The sequence below is a fragment of the Sceloporus undulatus genome, chromosome 3 (assembly GCF_019175285.1).
Source record: "Sceloporus undulatus isolate JIND9_A2432 ecotype Alabama chromosome 3, SceUnd_v1.1, whole genome shotgun sequence".
Taxonomy (NCBI): Eukaryota; Metazoa; Chordata; class Lepidosauria; order Squamata; family Phrynosomatidae; genus Sceloporus; species Sceloporus undulatus.
In genome coordinates this window covers 198525478-198553236 of record NC_056524.1, presented here as the reverse complement: position 1 = coordinate 198553236, position 27759 = coordinate 198525478, and the positions used below count along the sequence as shown (strand labels likewise).

The following is a 27759-nucleotide window of genomic DNA, read 5'->3' as shown; positions in this document are numbered from 1 at the left end:
CATACAAATGGGTTTAGACTGACAAGCTTAGGTATGCGGCGGAGGGAGTGTCCTGAGACCAAAGCTATGGTAAACCAAAGGTATATTTCATAGAATCATAGAATCGTAGCGTTAGAAGAGACCACTAGGGCCATCCAGTCCAACCCCCTGCCATGCAGGAAATCCAAATCAAAGCATCCCTGACAGATGGCCATCCAGCCTCTGTTTAAAGACCTCCAAGGAAGGAGACTCTATCACCTTCCGAGGAAGTGCATTCCACTGTCGAACAGCCCTTACTGTCAGGACGTTCCTCCTAATGTTCAGGTGGAATCTCTTTTCCTGTAGCTTGCATCCATTGTTCCGGGTCCTGTTTTCTAGAGCAGCAGAAAACAAGCTTGCTCCCTCTTCAACATGACATCCTTTCAAATATTTAAATAGGGCTATCATATCGCCTCTTAACCTTCTTTTCTCCAGGCTAAACATCCCCAGCTCCCTCAGTCGTTCCTCATAGGGCATGGTTTCCAGACCCTTCACCATTTTTGTCACCCTCCTTTGGACACGCTCCAGTTTCTCAATGTCCTTTCTGAATTGTGGTGCCCAGAACTGGACACAGTATTCTAGGTGGGGCCTGACCAGAGCAGAATACAGTGGCACTATTACTTCTCTTGATCTAGACACTATACTTCTATTGATGCAGCCTAAAATAGCATTGGCCTTTTTAGCTGCCGCATCACACTGTTCACTCATGTTCAACTTGTGGTCTACTTGGACTCCTAGATCCCTTTCACACGTAGTTTCATTCAGCCAGGTGTCACCCATCCTATATCTGTGCATTTTATTTTTCCGCCCTAAGTGCAATACCTTACATTTCTCCGTGTTGAATTTCATTTTGTTAGCTTTGGCCCAACTTTCTAGTCTATTCAGGTCATTTTGAATCTTGATCCTGTCCTCTGGGGTATTAGCTATTCCCGCTAATTTGGTGTCATCTGCAAATTTGATAAGTATGCTCCCAATTCTGTCATCCAGGTCATTGATAAAGATGTTGAATAGCACTGGGCCCAGGACAGAGCCCTGTGGGACCCCACTGGTCACTTCTCTCCAGGATGAAAAGGAGCCATTGTTGAGCACCCTTTGGGTTCGGCCGGTCAACGAATTACAGATCCATGTAACAGTTCCTTTGTCTAGCCCACATTTTACAAGCTTGTTTGCAAGAATGTCATGGGGAACCTTGTCAAAGGCCTTACTGAAATCAAGATATACTATATCCACAGCATTCCCTTCATCTACCAAGCTGGTAATTTTATCAAAGAAAGAGATTAGGTTTGTCTGGCATGACTTGTTTCTCTGAAACCCATGTTGACTTTTTGTGATTATGGCATTGCCTTCTAGATGTTCACAGACTCTCTGTTTAATGATCTGCACCAGAATCTTTCCTAGTACTGATGTCAGACTAACTGGACGATAATTGTTGGGATCCTCTTTTTTCCCCTTTTTGAAGATGGGGACAACGTTTGCCCTCTGCCAGTCTGCTGGGATCTCTCCTGTTTTGCAGGAGTTTTCAAATATGATTGCCAATGGCTCCGATATTACATTTGCCAGTTCTTTTAATATTTATTACAATAATAAACACCTTGAACCATAAAGGAGTCAGTCTTTTGTTTTTGCACAAACCAAACATAGCAACAACATTGCTAAACCTGAGAAGGGAAGATAAGGTCGTGCAAGACCTATCTCAATGAAATAGTGCAAACCGACATTCACAGAATGAAAACAAGAAGGCATTATTTACATAAATGCTGAAACACAACCATCAGTGATGCAATCAATGCAGCCCTGAAACCAACACAGCCCTCCCGAAAGCTGCGTCTCGAATGGCTCTGGTGTCCAACCTATAATGTTTGATAAAAGTCAGAGGTTGGGACCAGACAGCAGCCTTACAGACATCCTCCAAAGGAATCCCCGAGAGGAATGCGGAGGACGCTGACATTGACCTCGTAGAATGGGACCGAACCCTGCTGGGGAGAGGTTTGCCTAAGAGTTCATAGCAGAGGTGGATGGTACCGGCCGCCCATTTGGAGAACCTCTGCGCAGACACAGGCAACCCCTTCTTCGGTTCCGAGTAACACTGGAAAAGTCTCTCGGACCGACTGGAGGCAGCAGTTCTGTCCAGGTAAAAAGCCAACGCTCTCCTGACATCAAGAGAGTGCAGGCTCCGCTCCGCATCCGAAGTTGGATTGGAAGCGAGGGTCGGCAACACAATGTCCTGGCACATGTGGAAAGCGGAGACAACCTTAGGCAGGAAGGTAATGTCTGTCCGGAGGACCACCTTGTCCTTATGGAACCTCAGGAAGGGCTGGTCCCTCCGTAAGGCACAAAGTTCGCCCGCACGGCGGGCAGAGGTGATGGCCACAAGAAACGCGGTTTTCCAAGTCAAAAGTCTCAAGTCCGCCGTGGCCATCAGTTCGAAGGGCTTGGATTGGAGTGCAGACAGCACTGCCTCCAAGCTCCAAGCCGGCGCTGGTACCGACACTGGAGGGTATAGGTTGGCACATCCTTTAAGGAACCCTTTCACCAAAGGATCCTTGAAAAAAGAAACCCTCCCCCCGAATTGATACTTAGCTCAAATGGCAGACAAATAGCACTTAATGGATGCGAGGGACAACCCCTCATCCAGAAGCGCCATCAAAAACTCCAGCACCACTGGAGTGGACACCTGAGCAGGAGACAAGCCCTTCCGATCAAGGAAGAGGCCAAATTTCTTCCATTTTAGGGCGTAGACCGCTGGGGGAAGAGTGTCCTCGCTGCCAGGATCACTGTCCTCACTGCCTCCGGCAGTGCGGTTTAGGGCCGTATCCTCCAGGCCACCAGCGGTAGGTTCTCGATGTCCGGGTGGAGAATCTGTCCGTCCTGGATCGACAGCAGGTCTGGGCGAGGATCGAGGCGAAGGAAGCACTTCCTGGAGAGGTGGAGAAGAGAGGCGAACCAGGGTTGTCTCGGCCACCACGGGGTGATCAGGATCGCATGCGACCGGTCCGTTGTCATCTTGGACACCACCCTGATGATGAGAGGGAACGAAGGGAAGGCGTAGAGGAGCTCCCCCGTCCAGAGGAAAGCAAACGCGTCTCCGAGGGATCCGTCCATTCGCTTCCTGGAGCAGAACTGGGGACAGTGGCTGTTCCATCTGGTTGCAAAGAGGTCGATCCGGGGATTTCCCCACCGGTCGAAGAGGTCGCTGACTGTCTCGGGATGGAGCCTCCACTCGTGGCACACCGAAGGGGATCTGCTCAGGCGATCTGCCAGCTCGTTGTCCTCTCCGGGAAGATGAATCGCCTGGAGGAGGACACGCCTCTGGATGCACCAGTCCCAGATGCGGAGAGTGAGGTTGAGTAGGGTCTTTGACTTGGTGCCTCCTTGTTTGTTGATGTAGTACATCACGGTGGTGTTGTCCGTTCTCAGGAGGACCACCTTGTCTGTGACCATGGATTCGAATGCCCTCAGTGCTTTCTCCACCGCCAACATTTCCAGAGCGTTGATGTGGAGGAGCTTGTCTTGGGCAGACCACCTGTCCTTGACGACCAGGTCGAGCAGGTGAGCGCCCCATCCCTCCAGGGATGCATCCGTTGTCAGGGTCAGCTGGGGCTGAGGCAGATGAAAGGGCATTCCGATGCACACGTTGTGGTCGTCTAACCACCATCTGAGCGAAGCGGCTACAGGTCTCGGTACCGTGAGCCATTTGGACGGAGGGTCTGTCATCGGGGAGAAGGCCAAGAGGAACCAGGACTGAAGAGGTCGAAGGCGGAGTCTTGACCATGGTGTGACGAAAGTCGTTGATGCCATGTGGCCGAGGGCGACTTGGACATCCCTGGCCCTAACCCTTCTGTGAGAGATGCAAGGCCCGATCGAAGTCGTCAGCGCCTGGAAACGGTCTGGAGGGAGAAAGGCGGAGCATGTTTCGGAGTCGAGGATGGCCCCGATGAACTTGACCTGCCTGGAAGGTGTGAAGTGGGACTTCTCTCGGTTGATGACCAGACCGAGGGAGTCCAAAAGGCGTAAGGCGAATGAGAGTGCCTCCTGCAGTTCTCTCTGGGAATCGGCAGCGAACAACCAGTCGTCCAGGTACGGAAAGACCATGAACCCCTTCTGATGAAGGTAGGCCACCACCGGTGCCATGCACTTCGTGAAGACTCTCGGTGCTGTGGCAAGGCTGAAGGGGAGGACGTTGTAGTGGTATGCGACGGAGCCCACAGCGAAGGCGAGGAATCTTCGATGAGACTCCCGGATCCCGATGTGGAAGTAGGCATCCTTCAGGTCGACGGATGCAAACCACAGGCCCTGATGGAGCAGAGGCAGAATGGAGGCCAAGGTTACCATTCGAAAGTGACGGTATTCAAGGAATAGATTTAATTGTCTCAAGTCCAGGATGGGCCTGATTCCCCCATCCGCCTTCGGTACCGTGAAGTACCTGGAGAAAAAAGCCCTAGAGCATTGCTCGGGCGGTAAAGGGGAGATTGCCCCTTTTTCCAGTAGAGTGCGCACTTCGTCGAGAAGGGTGTCCGAGGGGAGAGTGGACATAAACGCTCCGGTTGGAGGGAGGTCTAGCAACTCGAGGGCATATCCCCTGCGGACGATGTTAAGGACCCACGAGTCCGATGTTATCGAGGCCCAGATGTTAACAAAAGGCCTCAGGGTGTCCAAAAAGAATAAGGGCGAAGGGGAAACGAAGTGCGCTGCGTCCCTTCAGGCTCTCTTCTTCCGCTGGTCGGTGTCCTGCCGGCGGGACATGCGGTACCGAGGCGGGAAATTACGATGGCCAGAGGAGGAGGAAGACTGCGAGGGGTAACGGCGCCTCTGCGAGCCCTGCTGCTGAGGCTGTCGGTCTTGAGAAAAGGAGCCCTGGGACTGACCTTGCGGCGGCCAAGGACGGTGCCTCCTTCTGAAGGGCGAGATGGGGGTGGACGACATCCCGTGCTTCTTAGCCGCAGCTTTCATTCTGAACTTGCGGTTCAGACGCTCATCAGTGTCGGCGTGGAAAAGGCCGGTACCGTCCAGTGGCATGTCCTCAATGGCCGATTTAACGTTGGCGTTGAGGTCCAATCCCCTCAACCAGGCATGCCGGCGCAGAGCTAGTGATGCTGCCATGCCTCGTCCCGCGCAGTCGGCGACGTTCCTGGAGGCGGTGATGATCCAACTCCCTATCGAGTGGGCCTCATCGCGGATCTCCACCAAGCGACGTTGGACCTCATCAGGGACGTCAGGGATGATGGGCGAAATCCCCTCCATCAAGGCCTGGATATATGTCCCCATACAGGCATTATAATTTATAGCCTTCACGGTGAGGGCGGCCGAAGAGTAGGCCTTCTTAGCCAGGCCATCGATCTTTTTGGCCTCTCATTCTGCCGGGGACGTCGCTTGCTTCAGCACGAAGGTCTGCTGTGCCCCCTCCACAATGGCCGAGTTCGGCTTGGGATGGTCGGTCAACCACGGACAGCCCGGTGGGGAGATCCGGTATAGCGTTTCGACCTTCCTGGAGGACACGGCGAGCGAAGTCGGGGCATCCCATGACCTCTGCACAATGGACTGCAACAAAGGCCACATTGGGATGCAGGGTGGAGTGGGGACACGACCGAGGACCCGGCGTTCTACCGGAACGCGGGCCTCCTCCTCAGGCGGGGAAAGCTCGATGTCAAGAGTCCGGCACATCTTGATGATGTGCTCGCTGAAGGAGCGAACATCATCAGTAGGTGATGAGGAGCCCGGGTGATGCATCTCCTGTGGCGAGGGCAGGTCGGATGGGTCTTCCTCTCCGTCTGAAGGTTCCCGCGATGGAGGCAAGGGATCCTGGTCCGAATTGGAGTCAGACGTCAGGGGAATGTCAGTCACCTTGGCTCGGGATGGAGTGCGAGCCGGGATTTGCGGAGTCGGTGGCTCGGAAGGCGGGCGACGAGGTACCGAAGACGAGGCCACAGCATGGGAGGATGATGGTTTGTCTCCCTGGGGAATCGCCGGGCGCAAGTTAAGCCTGGTGAATTCCCTGAAGGCCTTCTCTTTGGGGACCGACATGTAGTATCTGTGAGTTTCGGTGTCAAAGAACATGTCCGTGTCCAGCCCCCGCGGCTTGTCGGTGTCAGAAACCGGGACAGCCTCCTCCTCATCCGAGTGGACAGAGAGCAGAGATGGCTCCCTCTGGGGAGAAGTTGGTTCACTGACGGCGGCCAGATCTTGAGCCGGCGGGAGCGGTGTGGTCAGCACTGTGGTTGCATGCACTGAGACAGCCGTCTCCGGGCGCGAGAGGGTCATCTCCAAGGTCTCCTTGGAGGGGGAGCGTTGCTTGCGTGAAGCACGCTCCGCTGACTTGGCTGGACGCTCCGACCCGGTGTGATCCTTGGTCTTGGACTTGGTCTTGGACTTTTTGGGCGGAGCTGCATCGGTCACCTCGGTATGACGCCTCTTCTTGGAAGACGTCGGAGTCACCGCCAGGTCTTCAGGCGGGAAGAAGGGATTGTCCGGCAAGTCATGCAGGACAGTGGGTCCCTTGGAGTGGGTCTTGGCTGGCTTAGCCCTCTCTGATGGTGCCGCCTTACCCGAGGAAGATGCCGCCGTCTCGGGCAACCTGGGAGTGTGTCGAGATGCCTTCGACGACGCCTTGGAGGACGGTAGCGAGGCGGTCCGGACCTCCGTCTCCTGACGCTCTCTCGAGCGCGAGCCCTCTGGGGATGGCTTCCTCCCGGATCTCTCCCTGGGCTCAAAACCCTCAGTCCCTGAGGTTTTCTGGGGGCGCTTGGAGGGTTCGTCGGTGACACTGGGTCTCGGGGGACCACGGGTCACATCGGAGGTGGTCGGAGACCGTGTCCCGGCCGGGACAGAGACCACACTTGAAGCGCTGGCCCGTGAAGAAGACGCAGGCGGAGCAGCCGGAGGGAGCGATGACGAGCGGGGACGGACCTCCCGGACCTTCCCCAGGGCAATAGCCGAAGTCAGCCGGGACTCCCGGTTCTTCCTGGCTTGGGAGGACAGAGACTTACAGAGGTGGCAGGCTCTGGCATCATGGTCCCTTCCCAGGCAAAACAGGCAGGAGGAGTGAGGGTCCTGGACGGGCACCTTGCCCCCGCAGACATCACATTTCTTGAAGGGCGCAGGCATCCTTCCGAGTCGTCAAATCCGAGGGAGAGTCAAAAGCGAAGTAAAAAAACAAGCCGAAGAAGTCCGAAGTTACCGGGGCGGGAGAAAGAGAGTGGTCAAAAACAGTCCAAGGTCTAGTGAAAGTGATTCCGTAACAAGCAAGAGCGAGCGAAAGTTCCTAGAAGCAGCTAGCGCGGCGGAAAAAAGGAACTGGGGAAAAGAGCGGGAAGGCAGGGGCCTTATAACGGGTGGGCGGAGTTACCGCCAAAAGTTTCTATATGTTGCAAAGTAAACTTTGCCCAGTGATTCCAGTAGGTTCTGAGCAGCACTGCGCAGGCGCAGTGAAACCCATTTGTATGATTCGCAGAGACCACGAAGAAGAAGTAATAAATGTTTGAGTTCCTCCCTTCCTCGGCAGCACTTTCTGTATTTACACAAAAGCTCCTGCCATTCAAGTTTTCTGACATAGAAGTTTCATGAAAATGCTCTCTTGACTTCAAATGGTATGTTTTAAAAGTAATTTGTGTCTATACACATTTTCAAGCATATATTCTGTTCACATGCTGTTTTACACCAGGTTTTATTTTTCACGTGTGTGGGTATGCCCCAGACATTTAAGAAACAATTTGTTTTTTTACAAAGGTCCATCTGCTGGTGGTGCCATTGCTAAGGCAATTGGGTTTCCATGGCTTATGACCATCATAGGAATTGTTGACATCCTGTTTGCTCCTCTGTGCTTGTTTCTGCGCAGTCCACCTGCCAAGGAAGAAAAAATGGTGAGCACAAATGCTTTTCCTTATCTGCATTTGATACAGAGTACTAATCTGTTTTCCACTTCCATTTCTGAATTTCCTGTGCTAAAAGAAATAACATGAACGATATATAGTCTTTTAACAGATTTACAGTATTACTACATGCTTAAAATGAGAGACATATTTTTCACCCTAGATACCGCAAACCTCTCATCCCAAGTTATAAAGTTGGGCAAAACAAGAATAGCAGCAGTGATAATGGCATTATTTCTATACTGCTTCATAGTGAACTAAACACTCTCTAAGTGGTTTACAATGTGTTAACCAATTGCTTCCAACAAGCTGGGAACTCATTTTACCAACCTACAAAAGGATGCAATGTTGAATCAACCTACAACGTTGGGGCTGCAATACCAGCATTTAACCACTGCACCACCAGGGCTTCCTAACAAGAACAGATAAGGCCTTAGGCATTTCACTCAAGCCCTTTTCAGGGCATTGTAATAAATTAGTGTGTAGGTGAATTCTCTTCTATTTTTTTTCATTAACTTTATTGGCCCAAATTCAATGTTAGTTCAAACTAGCATAATCCTAATCAATGCAGTTTACTTAAACCTTGACTTATGAAGATCCCCTTGACTCTGTGGATCTCCTCTTGTTGAGAGTAACCATTGAATTTAGGTGATTATCTGCATTCAGTGTTTTGAAACAAGACCCCAATAATAATTTGGGATTTGTGTTGGATTGATTTTTGAAACCAGCTATTATAATTGTATCATATTTGGGGCACATTTAATTTGGGTCGTATTGATTTTCTCTGATAATGTGTGGACTTGCCATGGACTGAAGTGACAGGTCAGGACTGGGACTTCACTCCATACAGACATAACTGCTGGTGTCGAAAGGTGTTTGAGACTAGGTAACTAAGGGGCAAAACAGACCAGCGCAATATGCCACCTTGGGGGCGTAGTGTTTAGTGCCGCCTGCCCTGACGCCATCCCAAGCCTTTGTCACACCACCCGCCCAGACCCCTGGAAGCATTGCGGCGCTCCAGCAACACACGCTGTAGGAGTGCCAAAAAGCCACCCTTTTCCAGTGCAAAAAGGAGCAGCATTTTGCTGCTTCTTTTTGTGCTGGAAAAAGCCGGATTGGGGCTGCAGCATGTGGTTGCTGCAACCCCAATCCAGCATGTTTTGGCCTCAAGTTATAATGAAATCATCCCTAAGGTTTAACCAAAAGACAGTGGTAGCACAGTGTGAGGCCTTAAGGCAGTCCCAGTAATTCTTGTTTCAATTAAATTCTTTGATCCTGGCCTGAATCTCAGAAAAATCTTCTGTTTCAGATACCAGTAAAATGACTGATACAGATAAACTAACACAGAGCTGTGTTCTTTTATAGGCAATACTTATGGACCATAACTCTCACATTAAACCCAAAATGTATACACAGAACAATATCCAGGCACATCCGTTAGGGGATGATGAAGAAGAATCAGAAAGTGATGAATAATGTACACAACCCTTATCAAGTAGTTTGATGTATACAAGTTTTTCCTGTGAAACATCTCATCAAAATTTTTAGTTGTACTGTACTTTTTCAATGGTGAAATGGTAAAAAAAATTAAAAAATAAACCAAAGGTATATTTACTTGTTGCTCATGATTAAGAAGCAGATTACCCACTGCCTTACAAAAGGAATAAAGTAAGTTTTTATAGTTCTTACAGTGTTAAAAGTTATTTATGTATTTAATATTATGCACTATATTTTTGAATAAATTTGTGCAAATGTGTAAATCCAAATTCTATGCCTTTAAAATGTTCATTCACAAATACTTCCCTTATTATTTCATCATTTGATTCATCAGCAAAATGAGTGCCTCAAGCTAGCAATGATAATTAAGAAATGAATATACACTTTGCCCTAAGTTAAATTCTTTGTTTAAAATGACACATTTCAATGCACACTCACCTTACTTTTCAAATCATGCAGTTAGTTTTCTATCGTTCATAGAAAAACTTTCCTGTCAACAGAATGTAGTATTTGTGAAGACATTTGAAAAGATTTGTTTTTCTTCATAAAATGTCCATTATCTATAGGCACAGAGCAACTAAAGGCAGCTTTTTCATGGCTTCTGGTCGGCTCTTGAACATAAATAACAGTGAATTAGCCCACTTCCAAGAACCACAGTTTAGACAATATTCCTCTAGATTGGGTTCTGGAAAAAAAGACTGAGTAGATTGCTTTATGGGAGGAAGTTATCTTCCAATGTGCCCTGTCAAATAATGGTCAGTGTTGAAATCCATTGAGCCCTAGGGCATTGTTCTCCCATGGGAGGATGGATAATACCCTTAGTTGTAGAAATAGCAATCCTAAGAGTACTTGGCCATGTATAAATATCAAATGTTTATCTGGTGTTGTGTACATCTTGTTTGTAAAACATGATCTGTGCCTTCTTTCATTTATCAGCAGATGAGTTGTGTTTTAAAGCAGACCACCTGTTTACATAGTTTTGCAAAGTGTATATATCTTTTGGTATAAGTATTAAAATGTTGTACATGCACTGTTATTGTTATGTTGATAATTATGCAGAGAAATGCTCACTTGAATGTTATTATTTATTGGGGGGAAATAAAAGATAACAATCTGACATTTTGCCATAGTTCATGCAGCAGTTGGTAGACTCTTACATTGTACTAACAACAACAAAAAAAAAAAAGACTTCAATTTAAAATCTCTTTGCTTTGTTGCTGTGACACCTCTCAATATGACAGTGCTAAAGTTCGTATATGTTCATATATGATGTTTGGTCATATGAGATTAAAAAGAAGTCTCTGTTTGGCTCATTCTCCCCCTTCCCAGATTTAAGAGCCATGTCAACACTTCCATTCCCATAGCTCCTGGAACATGTAGTAAGGAAATAACTACTGTATTTTGTTCCACAGATTTTGCATAAGAAATTTATTTGGTTGTTGTGGCACCCTTCTAAATCTAGTTACCACAGTAGTAGAATATGATTTATTTGTCTACGTACTGCGATTACTGTACTTAACTTCCAAACATTTAATGTACCCTTTACTATTAACTGGATGTGGAGACATCCTCCAGCTGTTGAACAGTCCTACGAGGCCTAAGTTCCCCACATCTGCTTTATACACTGGCATCAATGCAAGGCCTGCATGTAGTCCTTGAACTAATCAATTAGCCAATATACTACAGCCCATTCTATTGTCTCATTCATTTCAATGGCACTGGCATAAGAGGAAAAGCCACACACCTTGGTATAGGACTTCAATGATTTTGTATTTCATTTTCTGAGCTGAATTTCCTAAACCTGATTGTCGAATTCAACACATTGTCACTGATGTTCTGGTTTCCCCAATGCAAAACTTTTCCAAAGCTGCTGTGGCCCTGATCCAGCATCTGTTTTGGTCCCACACACACTGTGTCTGCAGGATTTTATGTAATATCAAAGTGCTTTGGAAGGAATCTAACACTAAGGATCAGAAATCACTAATTTCAAATATTTCTGTCCCAATACAGATAGCAATAATGAAGTCAAACAGTAAATGCAGACTACACTGTTTTGGTATATAAAGATTTTAAAGTGAGACAAGTACCATAATGATGTCATTTGTTTAAAAACTAATTTTAAATTGGATTGTGTTACAAAATCCTAATTTCAGAAAATGTAATTAGAAACAATTTCTTCTTTTAAAAAGTGCTAGTACAAGTGGGTGAGATGGAATTTATTCTAAAAGTGAACATAAATATTAAATATGAAGTTCTTATATATTTAAGGATTTTATTTCTTATAAAATGAAAATAGGCACTATGTTACACATTGTTCATACTAACACAGCATAAATATTGGTGTTTTTTCCTTCAAAATTAGGTTTTTTTACTCGTATACTCTAGGAACTCCAGAGGCGACGTTGACCAAAAATGTTAAATGGAAGTTTTTGGCCTTTTTTGGAGGAGCTAGGGAGAGAAGCCAGAAGTTCTTGGGGACAGAAGTTCAGAAATATACTACATTTTCTGGTATTTTGGAGAATTATCATTATTTTAAGGGGGCCAGGGGACACATACCGTGCATTATCTCCATCAGTGCACTAGAGAATGCATGCATCTTCAAATAAGAATTCAGACCTGCTTGTAGGAAATTGGGATCTGATACAAAGCCCTAACAAGAACTTGCATTAGCCAGTTTTTATAAGAAGTCTGCTAACTAAAATACATTCTTGAAACATTACTGATGAAACAAAAGTAGTAATGTAAAGTCGAAGGCTTTCATGGCTGGCATCCATATTTTTTGTGGGTTTTTCGGGTTATGTGGCCAACTCTGCTAGTGTGAGAATTGCATATTCTAACCAGACCTTAACAACAACTATTGTAAAAAACAAAAATTTATTATAAGGAAAGTAGAAATACGCTGGATCACGTTTTTGCTAAATCTGAAGGACTCCCAATAGAAACCACATTTTAAAACCCCAGACCCCCTCCCCTTTCCTCCTGTTCTGCCCAAATAGCCAACCCCCCTTTCCTCCCTTCATCCCAGAGAAAGGAATTCTACATCAAAGCTGCCCTAGCGACAGCGCCATTTGGTTCCTAAGCTCCTCTGTCCTGAAAAATCTATGGATGCCGGAATAGAGGGTGTCTGTTAACCATCACTCCATCATAAAACTGCCTGAATGGCCCCAATTGCTTGCTGCTCTCAGCTGACAGTTCCTGATACGTGATCATCCGCAGCATATCCCATGGTGGCCGCAACTCCTTCCCAGAATGCCTTTCCCTGAGATAATTAAATGCAAGTGTTGTTGGTCTAATCCCCATCATGTCTATCGACCTATCTATATCACTATCTCTCTATATACTATATATGTGTTTACATATCTATATCTCTATCTACCTATGTAACTCTATATATATGTGTGTGAGAGCTTGCTCACTGGCCTCCCTTCTGCAACCTCCCTCGTGTCTAGAACTATCCCTAATCATCTCCCTAACCTCTACAATCCTTATGGCAGAATACACCCTGAATCCCTGCATGAAGGTAGATTCTGACAGCTAGAACATGGCCACATAACCCGAAAAACCCACAAAAAACAAAAGTAGTAACATTTACTTGTACTAACTAAGAGTCATTCTTAAGATCTTTGGTTTTCAAATAGTTTCTCAGAGTGCTCAATAATGAGATTAAGAATGATGGCCAATAGTCCTTGAAAGTCAGCTTCTCCTCTGTGCCCATTCTACCAAAGAATAACCAAAGAGCATAGTGTTCTTGGCCTCAGTACATAGTGGATGGTTGTGATGCCCCACAAAAACAGACGAAACACCGAACATACCTTAAATATTCTGCAGTATGTTGAAGCTCCTTAACAGATTTACCTATTTAGAGGCACACACACATGCCATCCTATACAGTTGGTACATGTAGGTTAGTACTGTACATGACTTGGTAGGAGTCTTCATGATTTTAAACATATATCTTTCCTACCTTTATCTGAAAATGTCAGGGGATGTACCAAGGACAATTTTCAGGCAAAGCATGTTCTCTTACACCTCCGCTACAGAACTTCCACAAAGCCATGACTTCAAAACATGTCAATATATCTTTGCTTGTATGAGATAAGATCATTCCTTCAGATACATAATGGAAATATCCTACAGAGACTAACAGCTTGTAACAGAGAAGCTGAGAATTTATTTTAAAAAAGTTTTATTAAAGCTTGTTCTCATGATAAAATCATATCTGACAATCATCTCAGGCAGATTTCCATAAATATGTGCAAGTGTCAAGTAGTTACATACCACTACATGAAGATATTCTTGCTTTCAGTGGTATTTTTATTTTCTATGTGTGGTAAAGCACAGAAGCAAAGAATATAATAGGAATGTATTAATACAGCTTGCTTCTCAAGATCAGTGTTTACTATAATTATGTCTGTTTGTCCTTGTTGCTACCATACAATTAATTTGCCACCATTCTCACGCAACATTTAGAATATTGCACTACATTTAATTTATATTATACAATCATCAGAGAAGAGTACTGATACTCAACTTTATATGCCCATTTCATTAACTGATAGAACAGTTAGTAGTTATTTCAGAAATCTAATGTCTTCATTATTTTTGCAGTTGTTTCTCATTAGGAAATGTTGAATGGGAGTATCTGGACACGAGCTAAATACAAACAGAATTATCGCTAGAACATCCTTACTGGTAAATAAATTGGGGGGAAAAGAGACAGAATTCACAAAAACAAACTGATGAATTCTTTCAGGGGTCAGTTTATAAAATATTTAGATGATGAAGCATTTTTTTTAAAGAAAAGGTGTATAAATATACTTTTTGAAGTTTGGACCATATTTTCACTTCAATAATTATTTATTTGGTTATATTTGCTTTCTTTAAAAAAGAGAGCAGATTATTAAGCTAAAAATGTGGGAGAGTATCTACTACAATGATTATAGCAAAGCACATTGTTACATTAATATGCAATGTTGTTTGTCAGTCAAATTAAAGATGATTTAGATATGCTAGCTTTAATTTCTACAAAGGTATTTTCATAGCACAGTGCCCAGAATGATGAACATGAACATATGAATACGGACTAGTAAGCTTTAAGACATAGATTTGAGACCCCAAAATAACATCTCTCACATCAGAGATTAGTTGGGGCTTTTCAGAAAGAGCTGACAAAGTTTGCTGTAGTTCCTGTGGGATTCAAAATCCAGTGGAAAAACCTACATGCTATATTACAATGTTGAGCATCTGACTGCTGTTTTAATATGCATGATGGCATTACAACCAGTGGAAAGTAAACCATTTGAGAAATTTTATTTAAATTTTATCCACCTAAGCATTAAAATTCTGCAGTTGTAGTTTCTGTGGCAAAATCAATGCTTAAACAGAAAAGGCTACAATTCAACCTCTCTAACAGGTAGTTAAGCAGGATTACATTACAGAGTGATATGTTCTATAAAGCTAGAAAGCTCAATTGTTACATTGAGATAATCTTGCTGGCACATCCCCAGTAAACTGTTGTGGAACACTGGTACAACTTTGTTTAGGCAAAATTTAATGCCCATGGTTTTTCAGGAAAAAGAAAGATGAGGATTTATCAGGGGACATATAAGAGTTTAAATTAAATATGTTTTAGATATTCCTCTCAGCTGAAAATTCAACTAAGTCCAAAGGAGAAAAATGTATTCAAACATAATAAACATTTCAATATCTATGAATGAAAAAAATATGGAAAGCAAGAATTTTGATATGTAATAAAAAGCTTTACTAAAATTATTGAAAATAAAGCCACACTATTGGCTATGATGCATAATTGGCAAAAACAAACCCCAGAAACCATCTGAAGCCCACACTTCTCTGCTCTCAAACTATATTGAAGAGCTAAATAACGGGACAATCAAAATTTCCAGAACCTGGTCCTGCTATGGCTGCTAAGATGGTGTTAATTTAAGTATAAAATAAAACTCGGAAGAAATATACAATTAGTAATGAAAAGGAACAAAAAGAAAACCATCATATTAACATGAAACTTTAGAAAAAGCCAAAATAAATTAAAAATAATCTTCCAGTATAAATCCCCCAAATATTTTTAAACACACTCTGGACCAGTGTCTTCGTAAATAAATACCTGGAAATAGAATTCTAACCATATTCTTACAGTTTTCTTAAAAATAAATTGGAGGAGCAGCTGTATACATTATACCAGTGTTTAATTACATTTTGATGTTTCTGATGTGGTTTTGATTAAGTGCAAAGTATTCTCCCAGTTCGTCTTCTCAAGGCCAAATGTGCAATATCAGTCAACTGATTCCTCAGCTGCTTCAAGTCTTTCTTCTTCTTTTAGGAGAGTTTCAAGTACGGGTGCCATAACTAGAGCATTATCATCTTCATTATCCATTTCTTCCATTAAGATGTCTTCTTCGTCTTTATCTTCTTTTCTAGATTCCAGGTCTAAAGTGGTATTTTCCAAAGCTTCAATATCTTCAATGCCTGCTTTATAATGAATCATAAGGAGTGTTAGGGCTTGAAGTCGTTCTCCTGATTTAGCCAATGCAGCAGACAAGACCATTTTTTTCCTTGCATCTGTTGTTTCTTTCTTTTCCCTAATTAGAGAATTATTGTTTTCCAATTCCTGATCTATTTCATTTTGCAGTTTTTCCAACATAACCTCTAATTTCTGGATTCTTTCATCTGTAGGCAAACTTCTGTAAAGATCTCGGCCTATCTCTTTAACAGCAATAAAGACACTGTCATCAAGTCCTCCTTCCTTCCTTGCTAACTTTATCGATGTGCCAGATGCAGTCTTTGAAGGGCTACTTGGACCACCAATTTCTGTGTCACTACCTTCATTATCAGAAGGATGTGGTGTGTGCTTTGGTGAAGGTTCCACTGCATCAGACCCTTGATCACTGACACGAACTTTAGGAACCTGACGAAGATTTAATAAGCGGGTGCTAGTGTTGATTATGTGTCTTGTTAAACCAGTTGTTTTGTTTGCAGATTTCAATTCTGAATCAACACGAGTTGCTGTTGTGCTCTGAGATTCCTGGCTTTCTAATTTAAAAGAATGTAGGGCACGCTCAAGCCTTCTAGTAGCTCCTAAACAATTTGGGGCATCGGTTAGGCATTTTTCTTGACATTTTTTGTGGCAAACATATGCACAAACTACACACTGTGATGCTGCTTTTGTCCAAACTTTCTTTTTGCAGTAGTCACACCAAGTTGGATTCTGAAACTGTGTGTCTTGGAAATTATGTTTGTTTTCAGTGTAAATAATTTGTCCAAAATAAGGGTCCTCTTTTGGAAAAATAGGAGTTGCTGAGACTTCTGAAATATATTCTTTTTCCTTTTCCATCAAAAAACTTGAATCTTCTGGTTCACCCTCTTTTAAGTATTTAAAATGTATAGTGATATCACCATAACAAAAATCTTCATTGAAACCTTTGTGGGAGATCAAAGTACGCAATGCAGTTCTACTTACTGCAGCTTTTGGTGCAGGAGGCTTTAATCTAAATTGTCTGATGAATTCCATGGAGGATGTGGCTATACAATCTAAAGCTATTTCTTCAAGTTTTATACTTTCATATCCTAAACAGAGAAGTCCCCCTAGCTTGAAAGGGTCTCTACACCAAATAGCAACATTTAGGTATTTATGTTCTTTCTCTACTTCAAATATGAAAGAAGAGGTTTTTGTTCTTGCCCATTTACCTAATCGATTGCGATACAGGATTTCTGGCGATTCCCATGAATGATGGTTCACTATAGTTGACCTAGAACTCTGTGCACATTGTGAAGACTCTGATGGCGCCCTTGTTATTTCTAATCTACTTGTACCTAATTTGTTTATAGATGCTTTAGAACTCTGTAAAACATCTGAAGATTCTTTTATTGTCTCTACTTTGTTTGATATAGGTTTGTTTGTACCTACTTTTGAATTCTGTGAGGATTCTGGAGGTTCCTTTACCATTTCAGGCTTGTTTGTAATTGGTTTAGAGCCTACAGATTCTTCTCCTACATCACTATTTTTTATTAACTTTTCTGAATTTCTATCTCCATTATTTGGAGGAGATGCCAGCCTGTCTAGTTTTTCTGAAGATGAGTCACTAGATTCTGATTTATTCTGAATGTCATTAGGAAGTGGTGTAATTTTAAGCTGTGGCCTGGGTGGTACAGGAGGCTTATTTGAATTTGCCTGTGTCAGTTTGTTTGTTTGCTGAGCTGAATCGAGATTTTCAGCATTTCTGAGTACTACTTGCTTGGCTGCCTCTTTGAAAAGTGCCCTTGCAGATGACTGATGACTTCCTAAATATTTGCGATTTAATATTGGTGATATAGTTCCAGGCGGTTTAGCAGCAAGTGACACTGATGTATGCTTGGGGCTTGTTGAAATATCTTCTCTAAATTCACTTGACTTTAGTTCATTGGCCAAGTCCTCAAATTCCATATCAATTTCTTTGATCTCAGCTTCCGTTAAGGTGACATCATCTGGAAACACTGACTCATCCATCTGTCCAAGACTATCTTGTATTCCAACGGGTCTCTCATAATATACTACGACTCTCTCACCAGCTTGTCTGATGAGCTTTAGCACTTGTACTGTTGATGTAATTCTAACTCCTGTTAAAAAAACAAAAAACAAACCAAGAGTCAACAATAATGAAAGAACATTACTGAAGGTAACAACAAACACATTCAGGATGCCACACATACTCTCAAAGTTATGTATACTGTTTCCAACACTTGAGACTAACTGTTGTATTTGAGGAAGTTTCCATCACAGAATATGCAACTGAATGTAAAATACAGAACAAAATTGATGGTCAGAATTGATAGTAGTAATTACCTGTTGGAACCCAGACACATCTCAATACAGGTTGGGAGAGCTTCAATTCAATTCAGTTCCCGACCAATCCAAGCACATGATCTCTGCTGTCAAACATAACAATATCTTGGGCTTACAACATCTATGTATGGGGCTGTGCAGACTGCCCCTAAGGGACTGCCTGTGGCTGCTTTCAGCTGCGCCTGATTGGGACCACAGCAACTGCACACCACGGCCTCAATCTGGCCTTTCCATGGCACAAAAAGCATGTGCAAAAAGTAGGTCCTGCATTGCCACAGCTTTAAAGCATTCCTTTGGTGCTGTGTCGTGTGTTATTTTGTTATTTTTATTATTCAATTGATTTAAGACCAATTTCATAATTGTCATTCCAACAGTTTATAGAGAAGAATATGTTAATAAAAGTCACGTCTCACTGATATGCATGAACATGCATGATAACAACACAAAAGCACATGCGTTATATATAAGTGCAGAAAAGCTTGGGTTGGAAAAAACTTATTCATGGACTCCTAAGTGATACTTCTGCATTGGCATTCAAAATATCTCCTTCTGGCAGAAATGTGATGTAAGAATATATATAATACAGGAAGTCCCTACTTATTCAACAGGTTAGGGACCAGAGCACTGTCAAAAATAAGAAATCATCAAAAGGAACCACAATGTGCTCTCGTTCATAACCTGTCAAATAAGTGAGGACCCAAAGAAAAAGGTCAAACCTTCCCCAGAAGAGAAGGGAATCCCTCTCTCACACAGACACACCCTTACCTTGGACTCAGAGGTGATATTTTCCTCTCTCCTTCCCCACTTCACATTCCCTGATGATATAGCAGCTAGCTTGACTACACTTACTAGCCTTGTACTAGCTGGGTGGGAGGGTGGGGAAATACTGTCCCAGTTCTTCTCATCCTATACATGTGCACTCATGCATGCCTCCTCCAATCCCATCAGCCTCTCTGCCTCCTACTGGCCAATCCGCTCCCTTCACTCAACTGCTGCAACACGGTTGTGGTTACTGCTTCTTCTGCTGCTTTTCTTCCTTTGCCTCAGCCTTGCTCCCCCTCCCTTATCTCTCTGAGGCTGAGAGTGTGTGACTTGCAAAGGGTCACTCAGTGGATTTCCATGGTTGAATGAGGATTCAAACCTTGTTCTCCAGAGTCATAGCCCAACACTCAAACCACCATGTTGGTTCCTTATTTTTACATATAGGCAGGATATGTGTACATGTATGTATATGTTTATATATCTATGTGTGTGAGAGAGAAATGCTCTTTGGGTGAAGACAATGAAACCAGACTGCTTGGACTTAGCATCAAAAGCTTAAAGAGCAACTTTTAAGTTGATTTCAAAGAGAAAGGCAGTGGGGATGTTCTGTACCATATTCTGTGTGTTTCTGAAGGGTACCCTAAACCCAGGGAGAGCTTTGGGTGGGGGGTTATGTGGAGCTGCAAATTAATGGAGGCATCAGCAATGACCAAGTGTCCTGCCTTCTGAAAGTCTTTTGTTTTAACAAAAGTCATCAGTTGATATAGTCTCAATAAAGAAACACAAAATGATGGATATACAAGGCTCAAATCAGTATTTTAGTACTGGGGCTGGCAACAAATGTAACACATTGAGGGTGATCTTATTAAGAAAGAGAGGTTTACATTGGTTTCATGTTGAACAGGCAAAATGAACATTCAGGAAAAATTTCTAGACATAATAAAGCTCTGCATTTTTAAAAAGTTTAAAATAGTTTTTGACACTCAAGATAATTTATTAGTCTTCACTACAGAAATCAGTGAGTGCTTGGTATCTGCTGGGGTTGGGTTCCAGGATCCCCATGGATACCAAAATTTGTGGATGCTCAAGTCCCATTAAATACAATGACATAATAAAATGATGTCCCTTAAACAAAATAGCAAAAACAAGGTTTGCTTATTTGAATTTGTATTTATGTATTTATTTATTTGTCTTTGAATATTTTTTGGATTATTAAATTTGAGGATAAAGAATCTGTGGCTACAGAGAGATGACAACAGCTTCAACTATTAAGTCAAATAAAAGTGATAAGACAATTTTTATCAATAAGACAAAAATTAACATGCCATTTGGTCTAGATGCTGTTGACAATTATTGATTTAACTGGCTTACAAATAGATTGGAAAGTAATATATTCATGACTACTGTAAAGTGGGGAGACCCATGGACTGCATGTAGCTGCAACCATTTTTGTGCCTCCTAAAAGCTCCTGAGTCTCTTTGGAAATCAACCCCAAGTTTGGTTTACTTAACTCCCTTGAGCCCCTAAATACCTCATCCCCCACATAGTCAGAAATTGGCTGAGAAAGATATTGAATTAATTTCACTTCTGGGTCAGCTGAAATGAATCCAGGCAGCCCACCATGAGGCTACAGGGCCAACAACTGGCCCCCAAATGTTGCCCAATCCAGATTATGAAATGAGGCAGCAAAATTAGCAGGTGACACTTAGCAAAATGATGAAAAGTAGGTTGAGGAGAGACTGATGAAAATTTTGTCCCATCCCCCCCAAAAACATACCAAAGACTTACACATTTCTTCATATCCAAAAAGAACTTGACTTAAAAAAACAACAACAACCTTAAATGTGCAAGGAAACAAAACTGATAGTCTTGACCATTCACTCTTAGACTACTGGGTTCTTAAAAGTCTGGGTGTTGAATATGTTTGTGATGCTGAAGTAGAATTGTAATTTCTATTATTGACATACTCTTTATATTTAACAGGTAAATGGCATGTACAGAATGGTGTTCCATGCTGCAAATAGTTTTATCTATTTAATTTGACTGCTAGAGATGGCTAAGGATTTTGATCACCTGGTTTCGGAGGGGAGAAATTCATAAATTTCTTCACAGAGAAGTTACAAAGAACATAGACATGGGAGAACTGAAATGGTTCCTTCATCTATAGCAGAGAATTCTCAACAGCTCTCTCCAAATGGAGAGAAAGGGCAACAATGACACATGAGGTCCTGTTCTAGAAAGTATAAATGCCTCAAATTCATATATACACTGAAGCAATTTGAATTTGCAGTGACTAACTTAGAAAGAGCTTTTTGGATTAAAATGAATAGCTCAATGAAAATGTGAATTTTTTGTGCAGCCATGTTGAAGGAAAATTCTTTTTTGTTGCCTTCACACAGGTCTAATGTGTATACAAGTAGTTATGTTACTTACCGCCAATAGCAATAAGCCTATCCCCCCGCTGAAGATCAGCAACTGCAGCAGCTGAGTTTGGTGTGACAGTCTCCACAACTACATGGCCCGATTCCCCTTCCTTAGCTTGTACTTGACGGAGAGCAAGTCCAACACTTGGTGAATTTCCTTTTATTAGTTCTACCTAAGGAGATGATAAATGTAAACAATGACCTTCAAGGTATTAACACTATACTGTATAATTAAACAATACACTGGCTTAAATTCAATTGAGTAGATCCATTGAATCAATTGCTTAATAGTAAGCTGACATACAAATCATGATTCAAGGGATCTACCTTAGTTTGGATCTGCAGTTGGATTGAGAACTATGTTTAACATCTTATTTTTAGAAAAATATGAGATCATATAATCTGCTCTCTGACAAGGACAAATATTTAATGCATAATGTTACTGCTTTATCATTAATATTTTGTGATGAAGTAAAACCATGACTCAAAACAATTTATGTGAACTATAGGAGTGCTTCTTCAGCTTTCTGATACTGGGGACTGGTGGGAGGGGGGGTCAATGTGCCAGGAACTAGTACCATATTTGTGCCCATTGGCTAAAGCTGTTTCTTTAAGTAGCATCCCTTTAAGTAGCACTGTATTATAGCACTCTCCAGCTTTACAGAACAGTATGTTGCTCATGTATTTAACCAAGCCATCTTACAGCAAAAGAAAAGATAAAAAGATCAGTTTAAAAAAGATGGTTTGAAATGCTGGAACTGGACACATCACTTTTAATTTTAAAAAATTGTGTATGAGAACAAAATGATTTTAAGAGAAGGAGTATTTATTACAAGCTGTGTCCCATCTCATTTTAAAGAGTTACATGCATACAGGTTCTCCCTTCACTTTATTAAAAAATAAAATAATTCTGGAAGGGAAAGATCAATTTATAAGACACTGGGATTACCTGGGAAACTGGCTTGTCTCCTTTCACAGAAGAAGCAGTATGCTGTAGTGGTTCAAGCATTTAACTATGGCGGGTTACAGACCGCCGCTTTGAGGCGGTCTGCCGCCGCCGCCGTTTGCTCCGTGCGGGAGCCACAGCAGCCACACCGCGCGGCTCCCGCACGGACCAAAAAAGAAGCTCCAAAATGGAGCTTCTTTAAGCGGCGCCTCTATGACGTCGCGAGGCGCCAGGGGTGGATTCGCGACGTCATACACGCCGCGACACTTGTGGACGCACAGCATTCGATACGTAAATATGGCGGCTGCCGTGTGGAACGGCCGCTGCCATATTGTACGTATAGAATACGTACTAGGGTTAGGGGGTGCGGAAGCACCGCCCCTTCCTAACCCTAGTACGTATTCATTACGTACTAAATGGCGGTGTGTAACCCGCCTATGACTCTGGAGACCAGGGTTCGAATTCCCATTCAGCCATGTGAACCCACTAGGTAACCTTGGACAAGTAACACACTCTCAGTCTCAGAAGAAGGCAAAGTCTTGTCCCTTTGGAACAAATTTGCCCCTTTGGAACAAATCTTGCCAAGAAGAGGCCATGACAGTTTTGCCTTAGTCACCATAAATTGGAAATGACTTTTAGAAACACACACACCTTTCACATTTTTTTTTCAGATTTAGCTTGAAGTACACTGAACACTCAAAGTTTTACAGGTGGAGGAGAACACTGAGGGCCAGTGTGGTGTATTGGTTTGAGTGTTGGGCTATGATCTGGAGAACAGGGTTAGAATCCCCACTCAGGCATGGAAACTCTCTGGGCAAGTCCAAGGCTTTCATGGCCAGCATCCATAGTTTTTTGTGGGTTTTCTGTGGCTGGCATCTTCAGAGAAAGATGCCAGCTTCTGAAGATGCCAGCCACAGATGCAGGCAAAACGTCAGGAAGAAAATCTTCTAGAACATGGCCACATAGCCTGAAAAACCCACAAGAAACTAATCTCTGGGCAACTTTGGGCAAGTCACCTCAGAAAAAAGCAAAGGCAGATTCCTCTCTGAACAAATCTTGCCAAGAAAATCCTGTGATGGATTCACCTTAGGGTCAACATAAGTAGGCAACAAGTGGAAGGCACAGAACGACAGCAACAACAACAACTGATGGTATTAAACATTCCTCCCACTTCCCTGTGCAGAAGTAAACTGTCTACAGCAGAAGGAGGTTTTTTTCCCATGTGTATTCTGGGAAATGAAATATTTTGTTGTTATTATTGTTATTTATACTTCAGCCAATCACCAAGTTGCCCTTCAAATTAATAGGACCTAAGTGTTGACTTGCCATTCAGCATCTAATTTATTTATGTTTTATTATTTGTTTTTTGCTCTAATTTAACAGATCTGCTCCAGCTAAGACTAACAACTGGATTTACCCCACAGTGTCTTCTTGACGTTTCAGTTATAAATTAGTCATAATTGCATGTTGTTAACTGTATTGTTCCTTTAATTTGCTTTGTATTCCAATTTTGGGGGGAAAGCAGAATATAAATAAATAGAAGAAATTGTTGTCATTACTATAACCACAGGATCACCACTACCACCATTCCCCCCCCCCACAATTTTAGTTAGAAACCAAATTCAGAAATTCTGAACAGGTAGATACATTCACTCTAAGTGAATTACATCACCTTCTCATTAACACAACTATAACAGTAAACTGATATATTTGCATAGATTTGCTTTAAACTTTATGGATTTGAGGTGCCATTTTCAGTATTATTAAAATATGGTGATAATATCATTACTGTACTCCAGATATTAATTTTATCTGTGAATTTCCTACCCAAATCAAAGCTCCATTTCACACAAAGGTTCTTCACAGTGTCAATCAAGAACTGATATTATCTTTAACAATATATTCCTGTTTTTAGGTATGATTTGTTCAAACCTTTTTTCCCGTCCTTTTTCTCCTTTTCTTACATTTATCTCAAACCTAATATCTAATGAGAAAAAAATCCCAACCCCAGAAACAAGGGAAACATTTCATACTTGCTTTTGCCAGAATGTCTTAAAATACCTATCTCCCTCTTCTACAATCTGCATCAGTCTTCCTAAGTGATACTTTCCTCAGTTAGGTCCTACCTCTACCCACAAACGGGTATATACAAATAAAAGCCTAGCGTGCCATTTGCAGATGTAACTTCTTTTTCAGTTTATTCCAAATTCTTATTGCACCTTTCACAAACACACAGCAACACTAAACTTGCCTCAGCTTCTTTTCATTCTATCCGGTGGGGCAGGCAATGTTTTAATTCTTTTAAACAGCTGTGTTAACTATGAAAACCCAAATATGGTACATTGGCTTCTGTATTGACAAGGGTTCAATTCCAGACCCACTCACTCCCTGTAGATACTATAAACCGTGGGACCTCAAATCCCATTATTGTCAATGGACACACGATGTGTGCGTGACTGCACTGGCACATGCTGCCATTGACAAAAATAGGTCAGAGCCATCCACAGATGCTCCAATTCATGGATGGCTATCCTGCCAATACGTAAGGCTGACTGTACACTTTCAAAAACAATCTAAAGGTTTTATTTAGTATTTATTTAGGAGTTATATAAATCCTCATTTTTTCAGCCCCATCTACAATGGTATAGCTGAAATAACTAGTTAAGTTCGTACTTAATACAGTGCGCCCACATTATACACAGCTTTCAGCTTATGCTGAAGTCGCGCAGCAATACAAAGAATGGTTTGTGCACCTTTGATATGCACGCACCATGACACCTGAGCTCCATTGCAGTGAATGGGGATTGAGCATACGTGTTTTTCAGGTCACTTGCCGGGGGGCGGGGGGCGGTTGGAATGGATTCCCCACATAAGATAAGGCTCCACTATACTTCACTATCCACTGCTTTTGCTTTCAATAAAAATCAATACCAGCATGTTTTGTGGTGAGTTTGGTAGTAGGAGCCCAGTAGGATCCCATACTGTATACAGTCCGCCTTCTGTATCCACAGAGGCTGCATCCACAGATTCAATTTTCTATGCCTTGAAAATATTCCCTCCCTCCCTCCCTCCCTCAATAATTTGCCAAAAGCAAACATTAATTTTGCCATTTTATGTAAAGGACACCATTTTACTCTGTCCCTGTATATAATGGGACTTGAACATCCACAAATTTGGTATCCACGGGGAGTTCTGGAACCAAACCACAGCAGATACTAAGGGGCTACTGTGATCAGTTGCACACTGAAACACAGTGTTTGAACCACAAAACACTATAACCCATTAGTAAAGTTCTGCACAGAGTTTGAGCAAATGTGACAACTATTGGATTTGGGGGGTTTTAATTAGGTATTCCAAATGGATCCGTTAGCGTCTAAGTTTTTAAAAATCCAGGATTTATGTGACACTATGCCAAAAAAAAAAAAAAAACAAACACCTGGTATATTTACTTCTTGCTGCTTCTCGCTAACACATGGAGGTAATATTGAGAAGCTACACACATTTTTAGAATTTTTGCATTCAAAAATTGAGTTTAGAAAGAAATGGTCATGGTGTCCCTATGCCCAGAGATGAAAGAAAATACCAACAAAGCAACATGGGTAACAGAACATATTTCTAGAGGCTTCCATTTCTATCCTGTTCACTCCTGACATACAGATTTCACATTAGCTGAATAAAAACAGCTTCATACGTACAATGACTTGTACTTCTTCATCTTGGAGCTGTACTGCTAGAATACCTATTATAAAAAGTTGAAATTTTATTTTTTCCTTCATTGTTCTAAGAATATCTTCAATAGCTTCTGCTTGTCTTTGGATAGCAAAGCAGTAATTTTCCAGAACACTTCGAAATAGCCAGTTTCTGTGACATGCAAGAAGCAAACTCTTTAGCAATTACCATGAATTGCCCAAGGTATTCCAAACATAGAAACTGCAGGTGGCAATTGCATGAGATGAACAAACAAGTTACAAACAACTGCAAGAGTGGGCAATCAGTACTTAAGAACAACATGTGCATCCTTCCCCCCCCCCCCCCGGACCTGTTTGCATGCAGTTTTGCTACTGCGCTTCCAAACAGAGCAAATTTACATGATGGCAGTGTAGCTGCTGTTGAATCATTCCTATTCAATGCCTTTAGTACTTACAAAATGTATTTCTGTGCTAATTTCTTAGTACTGAAAAAAAGAAAATATTGATTTTCACTCTTCTGTTCTGAAATCTGCAAACAGAAATTATTCTAACACAAAACTTGACCACAGATCTGTTACTGGAAATTGATATAGCCAAGCTAAACGAATGTCACATAGACCCTGACTGGATTTTGATGGAAGCAATGTGAGATTCTCAATACAAGTGATGTGTACTAAGTAGTATTTCTCTAAATTTAGTTTATAACATTTCCAAAGTGAAACCAGATAGAGTTCTATGCTACATTAAGGCGCCAGCATGAGCAGATGCGGTCTGCATACACAGCACTGGACTTGGGAAGAGTGAATAGCACGCAGATTCAGCCATGCAGAAAGGTGTGGGGAAGAAGGAGCTTGCAAGAAAGAGAACTGCTGCACCCCTCCTTCTGTATTTCTGACACAAACTGATAGCCAAAAGATGAGTTTTGCCAGATCAAACAAGACCAACCCCCCTTTTTATCTTTTATGTGTTCCTAAACACCCCCTGCCGGTCCTCATATTTTGGGGGAATCCACATCTTTTCTGGGTGTTGTAAAGTCCATGAAGCATCAAACCTTCTTATTTCCCGAATATCTAAACAAACTCTCCACTTTGGAAATCTTTTTACATTTCATTAAAGGTAATCAAGCTTTTGGTTTCTTACGGAACACTCATGGATTGCAGTTCATTTGAAGGGTATAAATATCACCTCAAAAGTGAAACCTTTTTGCTGCAGTCAGCCCCCTGCTTGAACTGTGACTGTTGCCCTTGGACCTCGGCTTGAGTTCATAGAATCAGAGAGTTGGAAGAGCCACAAGGGCCATCCAGTCGAACCCCATGACATGCAGGGAATCACAATCAAAGCATCCCCAACAGATGGCCATCCAGCCTCTGTTTAAAGACCTCCAAGGAAGGAGACCCCACCACGCTCTGAGGGAATGTGTTCCCGTCGAACAGCTCTTACTGTTAGAAAGTTCCTCCTAATGTTGATGTGAAATCTCGGTTCCTTTGCCCATACTGTGCACTTCCTGAAGGTGCTTCTCCAAGCCACATGTTTTATGCCAGTTATACTTCCCTGCTTTCCATGGATTCTTCCTTCAAGATAGGTAACTACAGTACATCCCCTTCCCAATTTTTTAAGTGTCTGCTATCTCATTTCGCTCCTCCATTTGGTTAGCTCTGTATGTTGGTTGTTTCGATGAGTCATCTACATGTGTGTGCTTTTTATTTTTCTTCCATTAAAA

The 27759-nt window shown here is 42.4% G+C and overlaps 2 protein-coding genes across 2 annotated transcripts in view; one reads left to right on the top strand and one right to left on the bottom strand.

Moving 5' to 3' along the window:
• The window catches only part of SLC18A2 (solute carrier family 18 member A2), a 54733-nt gene extending 44236 nt beyond the window's left edge, over window positions 1-10497 (top strand). The window contains exons 15-16 of the mRNA XM_042457037.1: window positions 7741-7874; window positions 9249-10497. Coding sequence (XP_042312971.1) covers window positions 7741-7874; window positions 9249-9359 — 245 coding nt within the window. The 3' untranslated portion in view covers window positions 9360-10497. The remainder of the gene's footprint in view (window positions 1-7740; window positions 7875-9248) is intronic.
• Window positions 10498-11638: 1141 nt separating this feature from the next.
• The window catches only part of PDZD8 (PDZ domain containing 8), a 58783-nt gene continuing 42662 nt past the window's right edge, over window positions 11639-27759 (bottom strand). Inside the window, exons 5-6 of the mRNA XM_042457035.1 lie at window positions 21415-21577; window positions 11639-17993 (exon numbers count right to left, since the gene is read on the bottom strand). Of these exons, the coding sequence (XP_042312969.1) occupies window positions 15673-17993; window positions 21415-21577 (2484 nt within the window). The 3' untranslated portion in view covers window positions 11639-15672. The remainder of the gene's footprint in view (window positions 17994-21414; window positions 21578-27759) is intronic.